An 18810-nucleotide genomic window follows, 5' to 3' on the forward strand; every position below is an offset into this window, starting at 1 on the left:
TCTCTGTGTGTGTGTGTGTGTGTGTGTGTGTATGCTAAAGAACAAGGTGCAGTAACTTTCTACCTTGTGGATCAGTCCTGGGAATTGAACTCAGGTCCTTAGGCTTAGCAGCAAGTACCTCACTTACCTTTCCTCACTGCTTGGCTCAAGAAATTATTTTCTTGTTTTGAAGCGCCTATGGATACTACTGGTTTGGTGCTATCCAGCTGGACAGTTAGAGCAAGTCTGGGTTTATTTCTTATTATAAAGGCAAGGAACAGTCTTGTTATGAGAACAGCTCATTTTTATAGTGCTCAGTCATTAGCACCCCAAAGCTGAGGTAGTTATTACTTCCCCAGCAGTAAAATCTTGATTATAGCCCCTGTCTGCTAACTGTTCCTCGGTTCCTCAAACTTCCACAGGCAGTGTGGTATTAATGGTGATTAATCATCATGTAGCTCAATACAAAGACAAGAATATTCACTGTGGCTTCCTGAGGATGCTTGCACAGTTTTTCTGGGCCCTCGGGGCCAGGGATCTGATCGGCTCTCCTGGTGGCCCTGGGGCCTTCCCAAGCCTGAGCTAGCCAGCAGAAAGCGGCTGCCGGTGGCTCCGGACCCTCCCTCCTACCTGGAGCAAAGCATGCAGTGTCCTTTCTCCTTCAGGGACACCCCCACCCCTCTGCCGTCCTGAAGTCAGGGGCGGGGCTGGAGCCAGGCTCCTCCCTCCAGCCCCACCCTCTCGGCCAGCTCGTTTCGTGGCCTCGCTTGTGCGTCTGCGCGAAGCCCTGGACCCGAAGCAGCCATGATGGTGGGTGTTCACGGCGGCGCCGAACCCGGGGCGCGCGGTGGGGCGGCGGGCGGCGGGCGGGCGCGGGGACGGCGCGGGCCGGGCGCTAATGTCTCTCTTTGTGTCTCCCTTATTCCCCTCCTCCCCCTCGGTGCGCCGGGCCCGCGGACTCAGCAGGAAGGCCTGGATGACGGCCCCGACTTCCTCTCGGAGGAAGACCGCGGAGTAAGTTGTGCTTTCTGTCGCGTAGGATCCCGGCCCCTTCCCCGCCGTGGCCTGAGGAGGGGACCCTGGCTGCGCTGTCGCCCTTGCGACCTCCGCGGCGCGCGCCCCGCCCTTCTGCAGCCCTTCTTCCCTGGGGTCGTGCGCTTCTGGAGCCGCGGCCGCTTGCTCGCCTTGGGCGGGCGATCCAACCCTGTGCTGAGCCTGCTCTTCCCAGGCCCCGCTGCAGGTGGGGTGGCCAAGGTGCAGGCCAGGTTGGAACGCCCCCATCCTTAGACTTTCCTGGAGGTACCGTCGGAATGTTTCTGAGGCTTTCTGGAATCTCCGTTCCCCTTTTCTTTGCTGAATGGTATGGATTTAGGCTAAATTTACCCTTCTCTAGTGATTGATTTTTTTTTTTTTTTTTGCAGTCAGCAAATCTCAGCTGTGCACTAACAGATTTTGCAAAGAACCGGTAGCCCTTCAATGTCTTTACTTTTTCTAGTATAACCCTCAACCCTCATCCTTTTCGGGGTGGGGGGTGGTTGGTTCTCCGGATATTGTTTCCTTTCTCTAGCTTTATTCTATTGAGATGTGACTCACAAGATAATCATTTATAGATTAAAAATGTGCGGCGTGATATTTTGATGCATGCAGAGGTTGTGAAATAATTGTTACCATTGTCAAATTAATTAGCATATGCCTCACCCAGGTCCCTTCAGTTTCTTTTTTGATGAGAACACTTGGTCTACTCTCAGCAAGTTTCAAATATACATTAGTATTGATTACTGTACTGTATATTAAGTATCCAGAACTTAGAACTGAAAGTTTGTATCCTTTCTCTTGCCCTTTTCCCAGGCCTGCCCCTGGTTTACAGCTCTGATTTCTTCCTCCCACTCCTTCCCCACCCTCTCTCCATTTGTTTTTGAAGGGTAGCTATGCATGTAGTGCCTTGGACAAGTACTGTATTGAAAAATACTGATTCTGATGTATGATCGCCACTAAGTAAAGTTTTGTTTAACATTTGTTTAACCATTTAATTTAACAGCCCACACTTTATTTTTTAGTCCCCCCCTCCCCCAACAGGCTTTCTCTGTAGTCCTTGCTGTCTTGCTGTCCTGGAACTCTGTAGACCAAGCTGGTCTCAAAGAGAGATCCACCTGCCTCTGCCTCTGTAGTGTAGCGATCACTTGTGAAGCCACCACCTACTTTTTTTTTTTTTTTTTTTTTTTTTTGAGACCAGTTTTCATGTAGTCTGGTTTGGCCTGGAAGTTAAGGCATTTTTCCTGCCTCTGTGTGGATTATTACAGGTAGATGCCACCCAGCCTAGTTTTTTTACTTTTGTTTTCCATTCTGCTTTTACATAGATAATGTGAGAGATATAGGTGTTGGTTAATGTTACAGATGATAAAACTAAGATTGCAGGGTATTGGTAAGAGGTTAGGTGTTGATGAACTGGTCAAGGTGGCTCACGCTTTTTTCTGCAAGGTAGAGGAGGGTGGCTCTCTGAATTAGAGTACAGGCTGGTTTACATAGCCAGTTCCAAGTAAGCAAGGACTACCTAGTAAGACCCCGGGGAGAGAGGAGTTTAAGGATTTATTTTTAATTCTGGGCAGGTGCATCTGTGTGCAAATGCCTCTAGAGGCCACAAGGGGTCAGGTCCCTGGAACCTGGAGTTCCCTGAGGTTGTGAGCAGTCTGATGTGGATGCTGGGAGCTGAACTCAGCAGTGTACTCTGAGCTACTGAAGTCATCTCAGCAGCCTCGGAAGCAGAAATCTTTCACATTTATTATCATGGAGGGGCACATACTAATGCTGACCCCTTTTCTCCCTCCAAATCATCTCCTTTCTGCCTTTGTGTCATACATGCATTCTGCTGCAGAGAACAACTTTGTAGAGTCGGCTCTCCCTTCCACCTTTTACATAGGTTCTGGGATTGAACTCAGATTGTTAGGCTTGCACATCGAGCGCCTTACTTACTGAGCCATCTTGTTGGCCCAAGATGGGGTTTTATAAAGATACTTAATAGAGACTTAAGCATGAGGTTTGAGAAAGAGCCACTTTCTCAGAAAGACAGACACACCCAAGAGCATAGGGTGTGGGTTCTAAGGAAGCTCCAAAGACCTCATAGTGTGGTTATAGACTCATCATGGGAGACTTGAGAGTAGCAACCAGATGTTTTTGTAAATGATAAATCAATTCCCTCCATTTACATACGAGCATCATATGATTTCTGCTTTCTAAAACTTCTAGTAACTACAAAACAATGTTCATGTATAATATATATATGTGCAATTCTTGGATAAGACAGAATTTACTAATTGTATTTTGGGTTGTGTTTGATGTTGTGAGACAGGATCTCACTTTGTAGTTCTGCCTGTCCTGGAACTCAACAGATATGTGCTTGCTTCTGCCTTCCCAGTACTAAGATTAAAGGGGTATGCTACCACCTGGTGTATTTTAGATTTCAGGTAGGAAAGGGACTGGGGTTGTAAGTCAGTAGTGAGTGTACTTGCCTGGCATGGGTAAGACCTTGGTCTCAGTTCTTGGTACTGGAAAAGAAAAGAAAATGGGAGGAGCTAGCAGTTATTGATGAAATGAGTTTAGTTTCAGCTCTGTTAAACTGGTTTTCCAAAAGCAGGTAGCTTTGTTTAGATTAAAAACTGGCCTTAGTGGTCTGCCATAAAAAGCAAACTGGATTTGTTCATCAGAAGTGTTAATTTTTTAAAAATATTTTTTGCATCAATGATATAAAAAGTGGAATGTTTTCTGCTGCATATTTTGTGTTGGCTTTTTGCCTTTGTAAAATTTGTTTGCAGAACTGAAAGTACTTAAGTGATATGTCCGAGAACTTCTCACATGTCACAAAATTAGAGGGACAGGAAGCAAAGAGCACAGCTGACCAGGGCTTATTGTCAGATATGACAATAAGTGGAAACAAAGTTTATTTGTTTTTAGTAGAGCAAATGTTGATTTATTAAGGAAAAGTGAAAAAGACTGCAGGGAGTAAGAAGGGTTCCAAGGAGGAGTACCCTAGGTAAAAATTTTTAGTATGAAAGTGGAAAAACAGCTGGGCGGTGGTGGTCCATGCCTTTAATCCTAGCACTTGGGAGACAGAGGCAGGTGGATCTCTGTGAGTTCGAGGCCAGCCTGGCCTACAAAGAGAGTTCCAGGACAGCCAGGGCTGCTACACAGAGAAAGCCTGTCTTGAAAAACCAAAGAAGAGAAAGACCGTGGAAAAAGAAATGTGTAAATAGAACAGAGGCTGGAGGTGTTCAGTGGTAGTTTGCCCAGTTTGGTATGTGGTTTGGCGTTTGATCTCCTCTCCCCTAAGAGGAAAAAACCATCATGAGTTAGAAATTTTGGACTGTAGGGTGGTTCCGTGGGTTAAGGCACTTTCTATCAGTACTGAAGACCTGAGCTTAATCCCTGGGGTCCAGAAGATGGAGAGAAAACCAATTTTCTTGTGTTGCCCACTTTTGCTCTCCACATACATATCTGTTCCTGTCCAATTCTATCACCACCCTGTAGGCAAAAAAGTAAAATGTTTCTTAAAAAGAAGAAAGCCTAAATCTCTAGAAAGAAGTGTTTTAGGATGTGGTGATGGCTCTGTACACCCATCCAGGACTTCCTTATTTTGGTGCTGTGGAACTGGTGAATCAGCATTTATAACCAAATGGTGTTAAGTGCACTACAAACTGTTTGGTCTGAAGCCTCGTTTTTTTCTCTTTACATTTAGTTATTTAGAGTCTATATGGCTGGGTGGTGGTGGCACATAGTTTCTGCACTCGGGAGGAAGAGGCAGGTGGGTCTCTGTGACTCTACAGAGAGTCCAGGACAGCCAGGGCTACACAGAGAAACCCTGTCTTGAAAGAAAAAATGTAGAGTGAGCATGTATTTATGTGGGGCATACATGCCAGGGCATACCTATGGGGGTCAGAGGATAAGGTGGCCCTTGGGATCAACCTCAGGTCATTAAGCTTGGTGGCAAGCACCTTTACCTGCTGAGCTTCACACCAGCCTTTAGAGTTGAGAAATTTAAAACTTCTGAAGAACTTCAGTGGTTTGGTGTCACACAGCAGAGAGTAAAGTATTTTGTTTGTTTTGTTTTGTTTTTCCGAGACAGGATTCCTCTGTGTAACAATCCTGGCTGTCCTGGAACTCACTTTTGTAGACCAGGCTGGCCTCAAACTCACTGATTTACCTGCCTCTGCCTCCTGAGTGCTGGGATTAAAGGTATGTGCCAACACTGCCCGGCATGAGTAAAAGTATTCTTTTCTTTTTTTTTGTTTTTGTTTTTGTTTTTGGAGACAGGGTTTCTCTGTAGCTTTAGAACCTATCCTGGCACTCGCTCTGTATAGCAGGCTGGCCTTGAAATCACAGAGATCCACCTGCCTTTGCCTCCTGAGTGCTGGGATTAAAGGCGTGCATCACCAACGCCTGGTGAGTAAAGTATTCTTGAAATACTTCTGCATCGGGTTAGTTATGGTAGTACATGACTGTAATTCCAGCATTTGACAGGAGGATTGCCTTGAGTTCTAGGGTAGACTGTGTTACCTATGAAGTGTTAGGACAGCCTAGTCTACAAATCAAGCCCTATCTCAACCCCTGGCCAAGAAAAGAAAATACTTGGAACAGAGTTACCTGGTGTCCTGGATGTAGTAATGCATGCCTATGGCACTCCAGAAATTGAGGCAGGACTGATTCAAAGTCAGTCTGGCCTACAAAGCAAGACCCTATCTCAAAAAACAAAAAGGTCCACCCAGACCAGAATCACTTGGGATGTTTGAAAAGTAAAACACAAAAATTGGGGTCCTTGCTCTAATTATTCTGGGGTCTCTTGGTTGGAGAGGACAACTATTTTCAAAGTTTATTTTAGGATTTATCTTACTGTTTATGTGTGGAGAGTGTTAGGAATCAAACTTGGGTCTCCTGGAAGAGCCGCAAGCTCTCTGAACCACTCAGCCATCCCTCTAACCCAGTTTTTACACATTTTTATTTTTATTATATGTGCAGAAGTCTGAAGACAATCATCAGGAGTTGGTTTTGTCCTGGACTCTGGGTCCCTGGAGTTGGACTCAGGTCATCAAGCAAAAATACAGTTATGAAGTAGCTACGAGATAATATTATGGTTGGGGTCATCGCAATATGAGGACCTGTCTGAATTAAAGGCTCACAGCATTAGGAAGGTTAGAATCACTGCTTTAGGTCATTTTGCTCAGCATTTGAAAAAGGAATCTCTCTTCTCTCACATTTTGTTTGTTTTGTGTGTGGGGGGGCAAAGGACAGCCAGTGGGAGTCGGTTCTTTCCTTCCATCCTGTGGGAACTCAGGTTGTTGGCTCCTTTACCCACTGGCCCGTTGCACCAGCCCGTCTTCTTCCCCCTTGTCTCTTGTGTTGTTTTCCAGATAGGTCTCTCTATATAGCCCCCAAATCTTGGTTTTTCTACTTTCTCCTCCCACGTGGTAGCACCTGTGAGCACCACCACATCCAGCTTTTGGAGAGGAGTCTTAGAGAAAAGTCTGAACATTTGATCCATGTTGCAAAGAGAGGCAGATCACAGATCCAGAAATAAAGCAGGTTTACAGAGCAACAAGTAGGAAAAACTATAGCCAGTATTTTAAATGTCTTAAAGCAGACATAGGTTTTCATCATGGTGTTTTTATTTTTTTATTTATTTTTTCTTTTTTTTTTTTTTTTTTCTCGAGACAGGGTTTTTCTGTATTGCTTTGGAGCCTGTCCTGGTACTCTGTAGACCAGGCTGGCCTCAAACTCACAGAAATCTACCTGCCTCTGCCTCCTGAGTGCTGGGATTAAAGGCTTATTTTGTTTTTTGAGATAGGGTTTTCTGTGTGACAGCCCTAGCTGTCCAGGAACTCAATCTAGATCGGTCTGGGTTCTAATCTCTGTCTCTTCCAAGTGCTGGGGTTAAAGGCATAGGTCTGCACTCCCAGCTCATCATAGTATTTTTTTTTTTTTTTTATCAAGATAGGCTCTTAAGACACGAAGAAAATGTTTTGTGGCAACTAGAAAGAATAAAATAGCATTAGCTAGATATGGTGATACACACCTATAATCCATGCTTTTGGGAGAGCGGAGGTTGGGGGATGACCAGTTTGAGGTAAGCCTAGGCTAGAGTGTGAGACCCTATCTCAGTGTGTTTCCCTACCCCCAAAAAGTTAAAAAAGGAAACAAAACTTGACAGTATTGGAAGCTATTGGCTGAGCTTTGTTTACTTCAGCCCTGCTCTTTAGAAGCCACATGCAGAGAAATGAACATAGTAATAAACAAATGAGCTCTTTGTTTTGATGTGCAGTGCATGTGAGAGTGAAGGCCTAATGTCTCAGCATGTGGTTTCAATTCTAAATGGTATGCTGTTTTTTAAAAAACTGACTTTAGGTGGGGTGACGGCATCTTCTGGACTCCTAGTCCTGCTGCTCCTCTTCATTCCTTATCTTAGTGGAATCATTTTCCACGTGGGCAAAGAACCTCTGAATCATACAGATATTTCATCCTCATATCAGAACAGTCACTGAGGCCAGCTTAGTTTATCCTTGGGAATATTTGCTCTCTTTAAAAAATTTAAAACTTTTATTTATTGTTACTGGAAGTGTGGAGATTAGAGGACAACTTCATTAAGTTGGTTCTTTTTTCCATCTTTACATGGGCTCCAAGGATAGGTCATCAGACTCATTGTTGAGTGCTGTTCAAGTTTACTGTCTATTGTATAAATCACTGACCAAAATCGTTCAGGAGATCCTGCCCTCTTTCCCTTCTCAGGGTACCATGCATGTCTCTCTTAAGGTCCTCCCTGTTTTTTAGCCTCTCTGGTGGTGTGGATTGTAGGCTGGACATCCCCTGCTCCATGTCTAAAATCCATATATGAGTGAGTACATACCATATTTGTCTTTTTGTGACTGGGTTACCTCACTCAGAATAGTTTCTTCTAGTTCCATCCATTTGTCTACAAATTTCAAGATTCCATTTATTTTCCACTGAGTAGTACTCCATTGTGTAAATGTACCACATTTTCTCTATCCATTCTTCGGTTGAGGGGCATCTAGGCTGCTTCCAGTGTCTGGCTATTACAAATAGTGCTGCTATGAACATCGTTGAACATATGTCCTTGTTGTATGAATGTGCATCTTTTGGGTATATACCTAAGAGTGGAATTGCTGGATCTTGTGGTAGGCTGATTCCCATTTTCCCGAGGAATCACCATACCGATTTCCGAAGTGGCTGTACAAGTTGGCACTCCCACCAGCAGTGGAGGAGTGTTCCCCTTTCTCCACAGTGACTCTTAATTTGTATTAAGCTGACAAAACCCAGCACAAGTGGCAAGTACCTTCATCCACTGAAGCGTCTCATTGGCCCTGCCCTATTTTTCTTTTCATGGCTTTGGTGTTTTTCAGGATTGTAGCAATACCCATTATAACGTTTCATAATTAAAATTATTAAATCATTTCCCTTTCCAAGAGTACTTCCTTGTATCCCGTTTCTTTTGGGGTAAGGCCCAAACATCTTAGTGCTGTAGTCACCACTGTTGACAACCCTTGGGGCTGGCTAGTCCATGTCACGCCCACCCCACCCCACACAAACTTTGCTTGTCTTTGCGGTAGCTCCTCTGCCCGTGGTGTACTGTGTATATTTAAATGCTTGTGGGCTGCTCCTCACACTTTTTTTTTTTGACTGGGACTTGCACTTTGTTTTTTAGACAAGATTTCTCTGTGTAGCCCTGGTTGTCCTGTAGACTAGGCTGACTTCAAACTCAGAGATCTACCTGCCTCTGCCTCCTGAGTACTGGAATTAAAGGCCTTTGCCACCATGCCTGGTGTGGAAATGGTATTTTTAAAACTGGTACAAATATTTGCATTATCTTTTTGCCTGTACAGTATTTACACATTTACACAGACTGAGAAAGATTAAATAACTGGTTACAGTCGTATACAGCTTAAAGGAGCTGTAGTCAGACACATACTATTGAGCTCCAGAGTCTGGACTCGTAACCTCTTTGTTGTCACCAAAATGAGCTAACTCCTGAATATTGATCTATTATTTTGTAAAGTCTGAGAGAAAGGGGAAGACTGCTGGTAGAAAGGATAATCTGAGGGTACTTTGGTTCTTCTTGGAGTGCCTGATCTTACTGAGGTGGAGGTTGCCAAGATAGGTATGACTAGAAGTTTGAACATAAAGTCCGTAATGGCAAACGCTGCAGGCTCTGGGGGGTGCTGAGGGGTCTAACCTAGGAAATACATATGTTTAGATGCTAACAGTACTGTAGCTTACTCTTAACGAGGAGAGAGGATTGATGCTTCCTTTCAGAAAAGCAAAGAAAGTGTTAGTAGGCAACTGGAGCATAGCAGCTGAGGTATATAAGGCAGAGCTAGGGCTGGAGAGATGACTCAGAGGTTAAGAGCACTGGCTGCTCTTCCAGCGGTCCTGAGTTCAATTCCCAGCAACCACATAGTGGATCACAACCATCTGTAATGAGATCTGGTGCCCTCTTATGGCCTGTAGGCATACATATAGGCATAATACTGTATACTGTAATACAGTAATACTGTATACTAATAAATTCTTTTTTTTTTTTTTTTTTTTTTTTTTTTTTTTTTTTTTTTTTTTTTTAAGAAGAAGGCAGAGTCCTGGGATGGAGAAGCCAACCAGTGCCAGACAAGATTCATTTTTGTTATTTTAATTACATGTTATATGTATTTCTTGGTGTAGGTATGGGTGCATGAGTTCAGAGGTTATAAGGGGACACTAGATCCCCTGGAGCCGGAGGTTGAGGCAGTTGTAAGCCTCTGGACCTGTGTGCTGAGAACTGGACTTGGGTCTTTCACAGGAGCAGTTGAGTGCTCTTAACTACTGAGATGTCTCTCCAGCCCTATTTTATTTGTTTTAAAAGCACTTTATTTTTGTAAAAGTTAAACATACATAACTGAAATTAGCATACATTCTAGACTCTGTTCTATGCGTGTATTTGGCTGAAACTCAACTTGCAATAATTATGATGCTCACTTATACCAACAAATGCTAGCAACTTGATCTGGTTAGTAAAAGTTAGAGACTTAGCTACATGAATGTATTATACAGGGAAATTACTATCAGATTGATGCACAAAAATACTTTAAAAATAAGTTTTTTTTTATTAGCATACATAACAATAGGTTTCATTGTGGCTTTTTGTTGTTATTGTTATTGGTTTTTCCAGGCAGGGTTTCTCTGTGTTACAGTCCTAGCTGTCCTGGAACTCACTTTGTAGACCAGGCTGCTCTCAAACTCACAGAGATTCATTTGCCTCTGTCTCCTAAGTACAAGTACTGGTGTCCAGCTTCATTATAGAATTTTCTTTCTCTTTTCATTTATTTATTTTTTAAAATATATTGTGTGTGTGTATGCGCGTGTGTATGCGCGTGAGCACATTGGGTGTAGGATTCTCTGGAACTAGAGTTACAGACAGTTGTAAGCTGTTGTGTGGGGCTGGGAATTGAACCTGGGTCTTCTGGAAGAGCAGCCAGTGCTCTTAACTGCTGAGCTATCTCTCTAGACCCTTCTTTTTATTTATTTATTTATTTTGGTTTTTGAGGCAGGGTTTCTCTGTGTAGCTCTGGCTGTCCTGGAACTCAGAAATCCATCTCCAAAATGCTGGGATTAAAGATATGTGCCACCATGCCTGGCTGTTTTTGATTATATGTATTTATTTTCTGTGTAAGGGAGGAAAGAGGCACACTCATGCCACAGTGTACTTGTGGAAATAGAGAAAAACTTGCAGGAGCCAGTTTTCTTTTACTGAGCCAGTGTAGGTCATCATGCTTGGTGGTAAGTGCCATTACCCACCGAGCATCTCTCTGGCCCACTTCATAAAATTTTGATAGATATATTTAGTGTATTTGAGCATATTCGCCATTCATCACCCTCTTATGTACCCCTACTCACTCCCATGAGCCCCATCCTCTATCCAACTAGCCCCTCCCTTCTACTTTTATGCAAAAGGTGTTTCTATTTTATTTATTTAGTTTGGGTTTTTTGAGACAGGGTGTCACTATGTAGCTTTGGCTGGCCTCCTGTGTGCTGGAATTAAAGGCATATCCCACCAGACCTCACTTAGTTTAATTTTAAAGAACTCATTTGTTTATTTTTCAAGACAGAGTTTCTTTGCGTAGTCATGGCTGTCCTAGAACTAGCTATGTAGACCAGGCTGGCCTCAAACTCACAGAAATCTACCTGTCTCTGCCTCCCAACTACTGGGATTAAAGGCCTTTGCCACCTATGCTCCAGCTAAGATTTATTTTTATTTAGTGTGTATGAGTAAATGTTTTTCTTGCGTGTATGTAAGTTTACTTTGTTGCTCTCTGTCTCTCTCTTTTCTCTCCCCTCTCTTCCCTTCTTTTCCTCCCTTCCCCCATAACTTTCTACAAAAAAAAAAGAGTAAGTTTACTTTGTGTGTTCCTGATAAATGCCGAGGTAAGAAGAGAGTGGTAGAGCCCCTTGAACAGGAGTTAAGGACAGCTGTAAGCTGCCACATAGGTAGTAGGAACTGAACCTGTGTCCAGAAACAGCAAGTGCATTTAATTGCTAAGCCAGCTCTTTAACCAGAATATATAAGACAATTTTAGGGGCTAGCAAAACGGCTCAGCAAGTAAAGATATTTGCTACTAAGCCTTATGATCAGAGTTCAATCCAGGACCCACATGGCAGGAGAGAACTGTTGCATGGTGTTTGTACACACACACACACACACACACACACACACACACACACACACACACAGCTTTACTTAGAATAGAAAGCATAGGTTTTCATTATGCAAAGAATCCTGAAGTAACAGTTTGCTTGTGTGTTCTAGAGATGACTGGGAGACCTGGCAGACTGCAGTGAGCCACAGGCATATTGAATTAGGGATGGTGTGAGGGGAGATTTTAGAATTTCTGGTGGGCTGCTGTAAGGACTTGGGCTTTTCCAAGTGGAATGGAACCCTTTTGAACACAGGACTGTTATCTAGAGTAATGAGATTGTAGTGGTGGATCTATAAGGAACGATTGAAGAAGGAAAAAGAAGCAAGAACTTACAATTTCCAACAGATTACAGTAGTTGGTTGTTTTTTCTTTCTCATGTACCTCTATACATTTGCTAATGCTTTTTTATGTATCTTGTGTGTGCACACAAGTGTATAACAACTTGCTGAAGTCCTCCTTCCACTATGTGGGTTCCAGGGATCAGACTCAGGTCATGGGACTGGACCACAAGCACCTCTACCCGTCACCATCTTTTTCTTTTCATGTTCTGGTGCTTTGAGGCAGGGTCTTGCATAGCACAGGCTGGCCTTAGCTTCCTATATAGATAAGAATGACCTTGAACTTGGGATTCTCGGGACTCCACCCCCCAAAAGCTGAGATGTGTGCACCACCATACCTGACTTAGAGTCTTTAAATGATCATCATTAGTATTATAAAGTGTGTGTGTGTGTGCATGCATGTGTGTGCACGCGCGCTCGAGCTCATGTGTACATGCTTGTGCAAGCTCCTGCAGTGCAGATACCCTTGGAAGCTAACTCGAGCTGGTTCTCAATGGTTGTCACTGTCATGTGGGTACTAAAAATCAAATTCCTGTCCTCTGTCTTCTGGAAGAATAGCAGTTACTTTAAGTAGTTGAACCATCTCTCCAGCCTAAGATCTTTATATTTTTGTATTATTTACTTATTTGTATGTATCTTTTGAGACAGAGCTTGCTGTGTAGACCAGGCTGGAATTCTCAGAGATCTGCCTGACTCTGCCTCCAGTGTTCAAATTAAAGGTGTGTGCCACCTACCTCCCTGGCCTTTAAATTATTATTAATATTATTATTATTATTATTATTATTATTATTATTATTTTCAAGACAGGGTTTCTCTGTGGCTTCGGAGGCTGTCCTGGAACTAGCTCTTATAGACCAGGGCGGTCTCAAACTCACATAGATCCTCCTGCTCCTGCCTCCCAAGTGCTGGGATTAAAGGCATCTGCCACCAACGCCCGGCTCTTTACATTATTTTTAATGATACTGTATTTTTTGCTTAATACACATTTTGTGTTCTTGTCTTTCTTATGAACAACACAAATGTGTAACCTGTTCAGTCTTTAACTAAAAAAAGTACAAAGTTTATTGGTCCAAATAAAGATTAAACCAGTTAAAGTCTAATTAGAAAGTTCTTGAGACTGAACTCACTAGTTGGAAAAATTTAATTAAATGTTGGTGATCACAGGTTGTTTGCATGAAGTCTTTCCTTTCATAAACACTTCTAAAGTTACTTTCCCTCCCCCCATCCCCAAAATGGAAAAGAGTACCTGGGAAATCTGTATAATTTGTGTAATTACCATAAAACTTACAATATAATGTTTTAAAGTTTTTTTCAGTGTAATACCAAAAAAAAAGAAAATATAGTTAAAATGTAGTTTTTCCATTGAGTGAAAGATCTATTTCTGCCTGGTGTTGGTGGCGAACGCCTTTAATCCCAGTGCTTGGGAGGCAGAGGCAGAATGATCTCTGTGAGTTCAAGGCCAGCCTGGTCTACAGAGCAAGTTCCAGGACAGATTCTAAAGCAATACAGAGAAATCCTGTCTCCAAAAACAAAAATAAATGAATAAATAAAACAAAAAACCTGAAAAGCTCTATTTCTGTATGTTAAAATATAAAAATATGCACTGAACAACGGGGGTGGGTTGGGTTGATGAACACCTTTAATTCTAGCACTGGGGAGGCAGAAGCAGGTAGATGTCTTGTGAGTTTGAGGCCAGCCTGGTCTACAGAGCAAGCTCCAAAACACTCAGGGCTGTTACAGAAACCATATCTCAAAAACCAGGAGAAAATGCATTAAAGCAATTTAGCAAATTAACTTTCAGCTAAACTTTGTGCTGATGTGGGAGTGATTTTATTTTATGATACAGTGCTGCCTGAGGTAAGGAAGCACGGGGACTTTCATTTTAGAGACTGACTTTCCTGTTACCTTGGTTATTATTAACAGGACTTGTAAAAAGTCTTATTATGTGAAGAGCAACTTCTTGTCATGTAAAACAATCCTTTATGTCTACCTTTCTGTGTGCTCAGGAACTGGGAAGTAATTACTGGGGTGCATGGTGAATGCAGAAACTAACTATAGGAAGAATCTATAGGAAGGAGCCCTCTGGGTGGTATTTTGTATTGGTGATGAAATACAAATGAAAGAAGGGGGTCAGTGTTGCATTTGTGTCATGAAGAGCTGAGAAAAGTTTCAGCACCGGAGACTGGTTTGTACTCCCCTTTCTTTTGGTTTTCCCAGCCAGGCTATTTCTGTGTACCCCTGGACCAGGCTGGCCTTGAATTCAGAGATTCACCTGCCTCTGCCTCCAAAGTTCTAGGATTAAAGACATGTGCCACCACCACCCAGCTGGCATGCACTTTCTAAGATCAGTTCTAAAACTAGGTATTGCTTTTGGAATGAGTGGTAAACTCCAATTTTTAAAGAGTGAAAAAGACATGGTAGATTGAATTAATCACTGTTAAGGCATTAGTGAAAAGTATAATATGCTTTAATAATATGCAAAAGAGAAGTGACAGAAAAGTTAGCAAGTTAACTAGGGCAGGGGGACGACTCACCAGGTGAGGTTCTTGCTGCACAACCTTGAAAATCTAGGCTTGAGGATCTCAGTTCAGATTCCTGGAACCTGCTGAAAAAACAAGTTAGACATGGCAGTGAATGTTTGTGACTCCGAACTGGCTGGGTGGACATAGACAGGTAGATCCTAGGAGGTGGTTGACCATACAGGCTAGCCGAAACTGCCAGCTTCAGGTTTAGTGAGAGATGCTATCTCAAAAAATATGATGAGCTGGGCATGATGTCATACTCCTTTAATTGTAGCTCTTGGGAGGGGATCCTAGCCTGATCTACATTGCAAGTTCCAGTGTAGCCAGGGCTATACAGTGATACCTTATCCCAAGCAAAACCAAATGTGGTGGAGAGTGACAGAGGACGACACTTGACATTGGCATTTGCCTTCACAGCACAAGCATCTCCTTACATATGCATAAGCCACACACAAGACTAACAGCAGAAAAGTTGACTTTGTTAAAGGGGCACAAAGGACTCTCTGGAAGTGATAGAAATGTTCATTATTTCACTTTGACATTTTGCAACATGTGTGTTTGTTAAGACTTCAAATTTTAAGACTTGTATATTATATGTAAATTTTACCTAAAAATTTGAATCATGGACTAAATATTTCTCAACTTGTGGCTGAGACCCCTTTTGGGGGTTGAACAACCCTTTCACAGGGGTCACCTAAGACCATCAGAAAACACATATTTACATTATGATTCATAATAGCAGCAAAATTCCAGTTAAGAAGTACCAATGAGCCAGGCGTTGGTGGCGTGTGCCTTTAGTCCCGCCACTTGGCAGACTGAGGCAGGTGGATCTCTGAGTTGGAGGCCAGCCTAGTCTACAAAGCGAGTTCCAGTACCAGCTCCAAAAGCTATCCAGAGAAACCCTGTCTCGAAAAACCAAGGGGAAAAAAAAAAGCGGTGAAATAATTTTATGGTTGTGGAGTCAAGCGACACAGCATGAGGAACTGTATTAGGAAGGCTGAGAGCCACTGGATTAATAAGTATTCATTATGTGCCACAGGGATATTTATAGAGATTGAAGAATCAAAATGACAGTTGTTAGCTGGCATGATGGTAGGTGCCTATAATACCATCATACCTATAAAGGCCAGCACTTAGGAGTCCTTGAATTCAAGGTCAGCCTGGGCTATAGTGAAAACTTAGAACAAACAAGGAAAAGCCAAGCATTGTGCTGTCCATAAAGGGGGAGGGCATTGTATTTGATACTGAAAGAAGGGGAAGTGAAAGAAAAAATTACTTTAATAATCTTCAGTAATCTCTGTTTTCTGGGACAGGGTCCTAGCATGTATGTCAGACTGGCCCATTGCTCAGTATGTAACCTAAGCTGGCCTCAAACTCACTCCTTTTGTACCTCCTGCGATTACAGATGTGCACCAACACACCTGGTGTCAGGTTGATTCTGAGCAGTTGTGTTTGGGAAATGCTAATCTAGGCAATGAAAACCTGACAGCTGGTCGGGTATTGGTGGTTCAGACCTTTAATCCCAACTCTCGGGAGGCAGAGGCAGGCAGATCTCTGTGAGTTTGAGGCCAGCCTGGTCTACAGAGCGAGTTCCAGCATAGGCTCCAAAACTACAGAGAAGCCCTGTCTGGAAAAACCAAAAAAAAAAAAAAGAAAGAAGGGAGGGAGGGAGGGAAGGAAGGGCTGGAGCAGAGGTTAAGAGCACTGACTGTTCTTCCAGAGGTTCTGAGTTCAATTCCCAGCAACCACATGGTGGCTCACAGCCACCTTGAGTGAGATCTGGTGCCCTATGCAGGCAGAAGACTGTATGCATAATAAATACATAAAATCTTTAAAAAAGAAAGAAAAAGAAACTATGACAGATGAGGAAAAGTGAACTGGGGATGTAGCTCAGTAGTAGAGCACTTCCTTACCATGTGCAAGAATCAACCCTGACACCCCACCCCACCCACCCCTACCTAGCTTGTGCTTTAAAAAAAAAAAAAAAAAAAAAAAGAGCAAAATAGGGAAATGTAAAATTATTCCAAAAACCTGTATGCCTGATGTACTAGTTTGCTCTGGGTGTTGCAACAAATTACCACAAATGGGTTAAATCAACATCAATTTATTCTCATAATTCTGTAAGTTAGAAATCAGTATTAGGGGCTGAGAGATAGTTCAGCAGTTAAGAACAGCATTGGCTGCTCTTCCAGAGGTCCATCATTAATTCCCAGTAACCACATGGTGGCTCACAACTATCTTAATAGGATCTGGTGCCCTCTGCTGGCCTGTAGGTATACATGCAGAGCACTCATACATAAAATATATTTGTATTTCACATGCATTGGTGTTTTGCCACCATGTCTGTGTGAGGGTGTCAGATCTCCTAGAACTGGAGTTACAGTTGTGAGCTGTGAGCTGCCACATGGGTGCTGGGAATTGAATCCAGGTCCTCTAGAAGAACAGCCAGTGCTCATAACCACTGAGCCAATTTCTCCAGCCTCATACATGAAATATAAACAAATAAAATAAATAAATCAGCATTAACCCAGGTATCTTCTGTGGGGTCTTTTCCTTTCTCTTCAGTCCTTACTGGTGGCTGCAGTGCTCCCATCTTTGTAGTCATGTTGCTTTCTCTCAGTTGAAGTAGTCAGTCCTGTTTGGAGACAGTATTGCAAAACTATATAGCCCTGGCTGGCTTGAAACTTGATCTGTAGATCAGGTTGCCTGTAACTTATAGAGCACAGAGCTCCACCCACTTCTGCCTCCAAAGGACTGGGCCCATCATTTGGAGTTGTTTGTCTTTAAAGATTAAAGGCATACCTAGATGAACCAGAATAATCTCATCTCAGAACTCTTTAATTGAATCAAATCTGCAAAGGCTTCTTGTCCACATAAGGCCCATTCACAGATTGCAGATTTGGGTAGAGATACTTTTAGGAGCCATTAGCCAGCCTGCCACAGTAATTATTTTTAAAGTGGTTTGGACATGGATTAAAAAACAAACCAAAAAGTAAAAAGATTCCTTACATTTTTGATGGTAGAGATTAAGTTGGGGTCTAGCTATGTAGTCCAAACTGGTCTTGTGTTTATCATTCTGCCTCAGCTTTCTGAGTGCTGGGACCTCAGAAGAGTTCATGCCCTTATCTGTTTTGGTTTTGTGTTGTCTTATTGTTGGAAGGAGAATGAAGTTACATACAAGTACACAGAGCCAGGTTTGGTGATGCACACTTTTTTAGTTCCAGCCCTCAGAAGGCAGATACAGGAAGATCACAAGTTTGAGGGCAACCTACTATCTTTTTAAAAAGAGAAAGGGGGACTGGAAAGATGGCTCATCGGTTAGGACCACTTCCAGCTCTTGTACAGGATCCTAGTTCAGTTCCCAGCACCCACATGGCAGTTTATAACTGCAGTAACTTCAGTTCCAGGGGATCTCACGCCTCTTCTGACCCCGATGGGCTCCTTCATGCACAAGATGTACTTATATACTTGCAGACAAATGCGCACATACATTTAAAATAGAAATTTCTTTATGCCGTGCTCTCTTTCTTTTTTTAGCTTAAAGCAATAAATGTAGATCTCCAAAGTGATGCTGCTCTTCAAGTGGACATTTCGGATGCTCTTAGCGAAAGGGATAAAGTCAAATTCACTGTTCACACGAAGGTAAAGTGGGACTTTGTAGTTTGTATTCCTTTAAAAATGCTGTTACTTCTGTAATATATTGATTGGAACTTTTAGGGAAGTTACTTTTTGTTGGTTTGCTTTGCTTATTTATTTATTTATTTGCTTATTTTGGATGTGTGGTTCTGCCTGTCTGGGGACTGGCTGTATAGACCAGGCAGGAGAGGTTACTTATGATTTTAGGAATTAAGACAACAACTATAAATTTAATTTCTACGTTTGTGTGTGTGTGTGTGTCTGTGTCTGTCTGTCTGACTGTGTAGTTCTGGCTGTCCTGGAATTCACTTTGTAGATCTGCCTTGCCTCTGCTTCTTGACTTCTGGGTGAGTGCCACCATACCCAACTGATAGTGTAACTTTCAAGTGATGATAATGGTACAATAAATGGGTGCCTGTTGATGGTTTTTTTCAAAGATCCAAGGATAATTTTACTTTTATTCAAAAAAATTTCTGTCTTTGCAGAGTTCATTGCCAAATTTTAAACAAAATGAATTTTCAGTCGTTCGACAACATGAGGAATTTATCTGGCTCCATGATTCCTTCGTTGAAAATGAAGACTATGCAGGTTACATTGTAAGTATTAGGT

At 42.5% G+C, this 18810-nt stretch overlaps 1 protein-coding gene across 2 annotated transcripts in view; it reads left to right on the forward strand.

Annotated features, from left to right (window-relative positions):
- The first annotated feature begins 691 nt into the window (after window positions 1-691).
- The window catches only part of Snx6 (sorting nexin 6), a 55786-nt gene continuing 37667 nt past the window's right edge, over window positions 692-18810 (forward strand). The window contains exons 1-4 of one of the 2 annotated variants that reach the window (XM_027419712.2): window positions 692-789; window positions 946-993; window positions 18103-18207; window positions 18687-18797. In XM_027419712.2, the coding sequence (XP_027275513.1) occupies window positions 784-789; window positions 946-993; window positions 18103-18207; window positions 18687-18797 (270 nt within the window). In that variant the 5' untranslated portion in view covers window positions 692-783. Of the gene's footprint in view, window positions 790-942; window positions 994-18102; window positions 18208-18686; window positions 18798-18810 lie in introns of both variants that reach the window. The other variant, XM_027419713.2, reaches the window with a different exon arrangement.

This window comes from Cricetulus griseus, chromosome 5 (assembly GCF_003668045.3).
Source record: "Cricetulus griseus strain 17A/GY chromosome 5, alternate assembly CriGri-PICRH-1.0, whole genome shotgun sequence".
Taxonomy (NCBI): domain Eukaryota; kingdom Metazoa; phylum Chordata; class Mammalia; order Rodentia; family Cricetidae; genus Cricetulus; species Cricetulus griseus.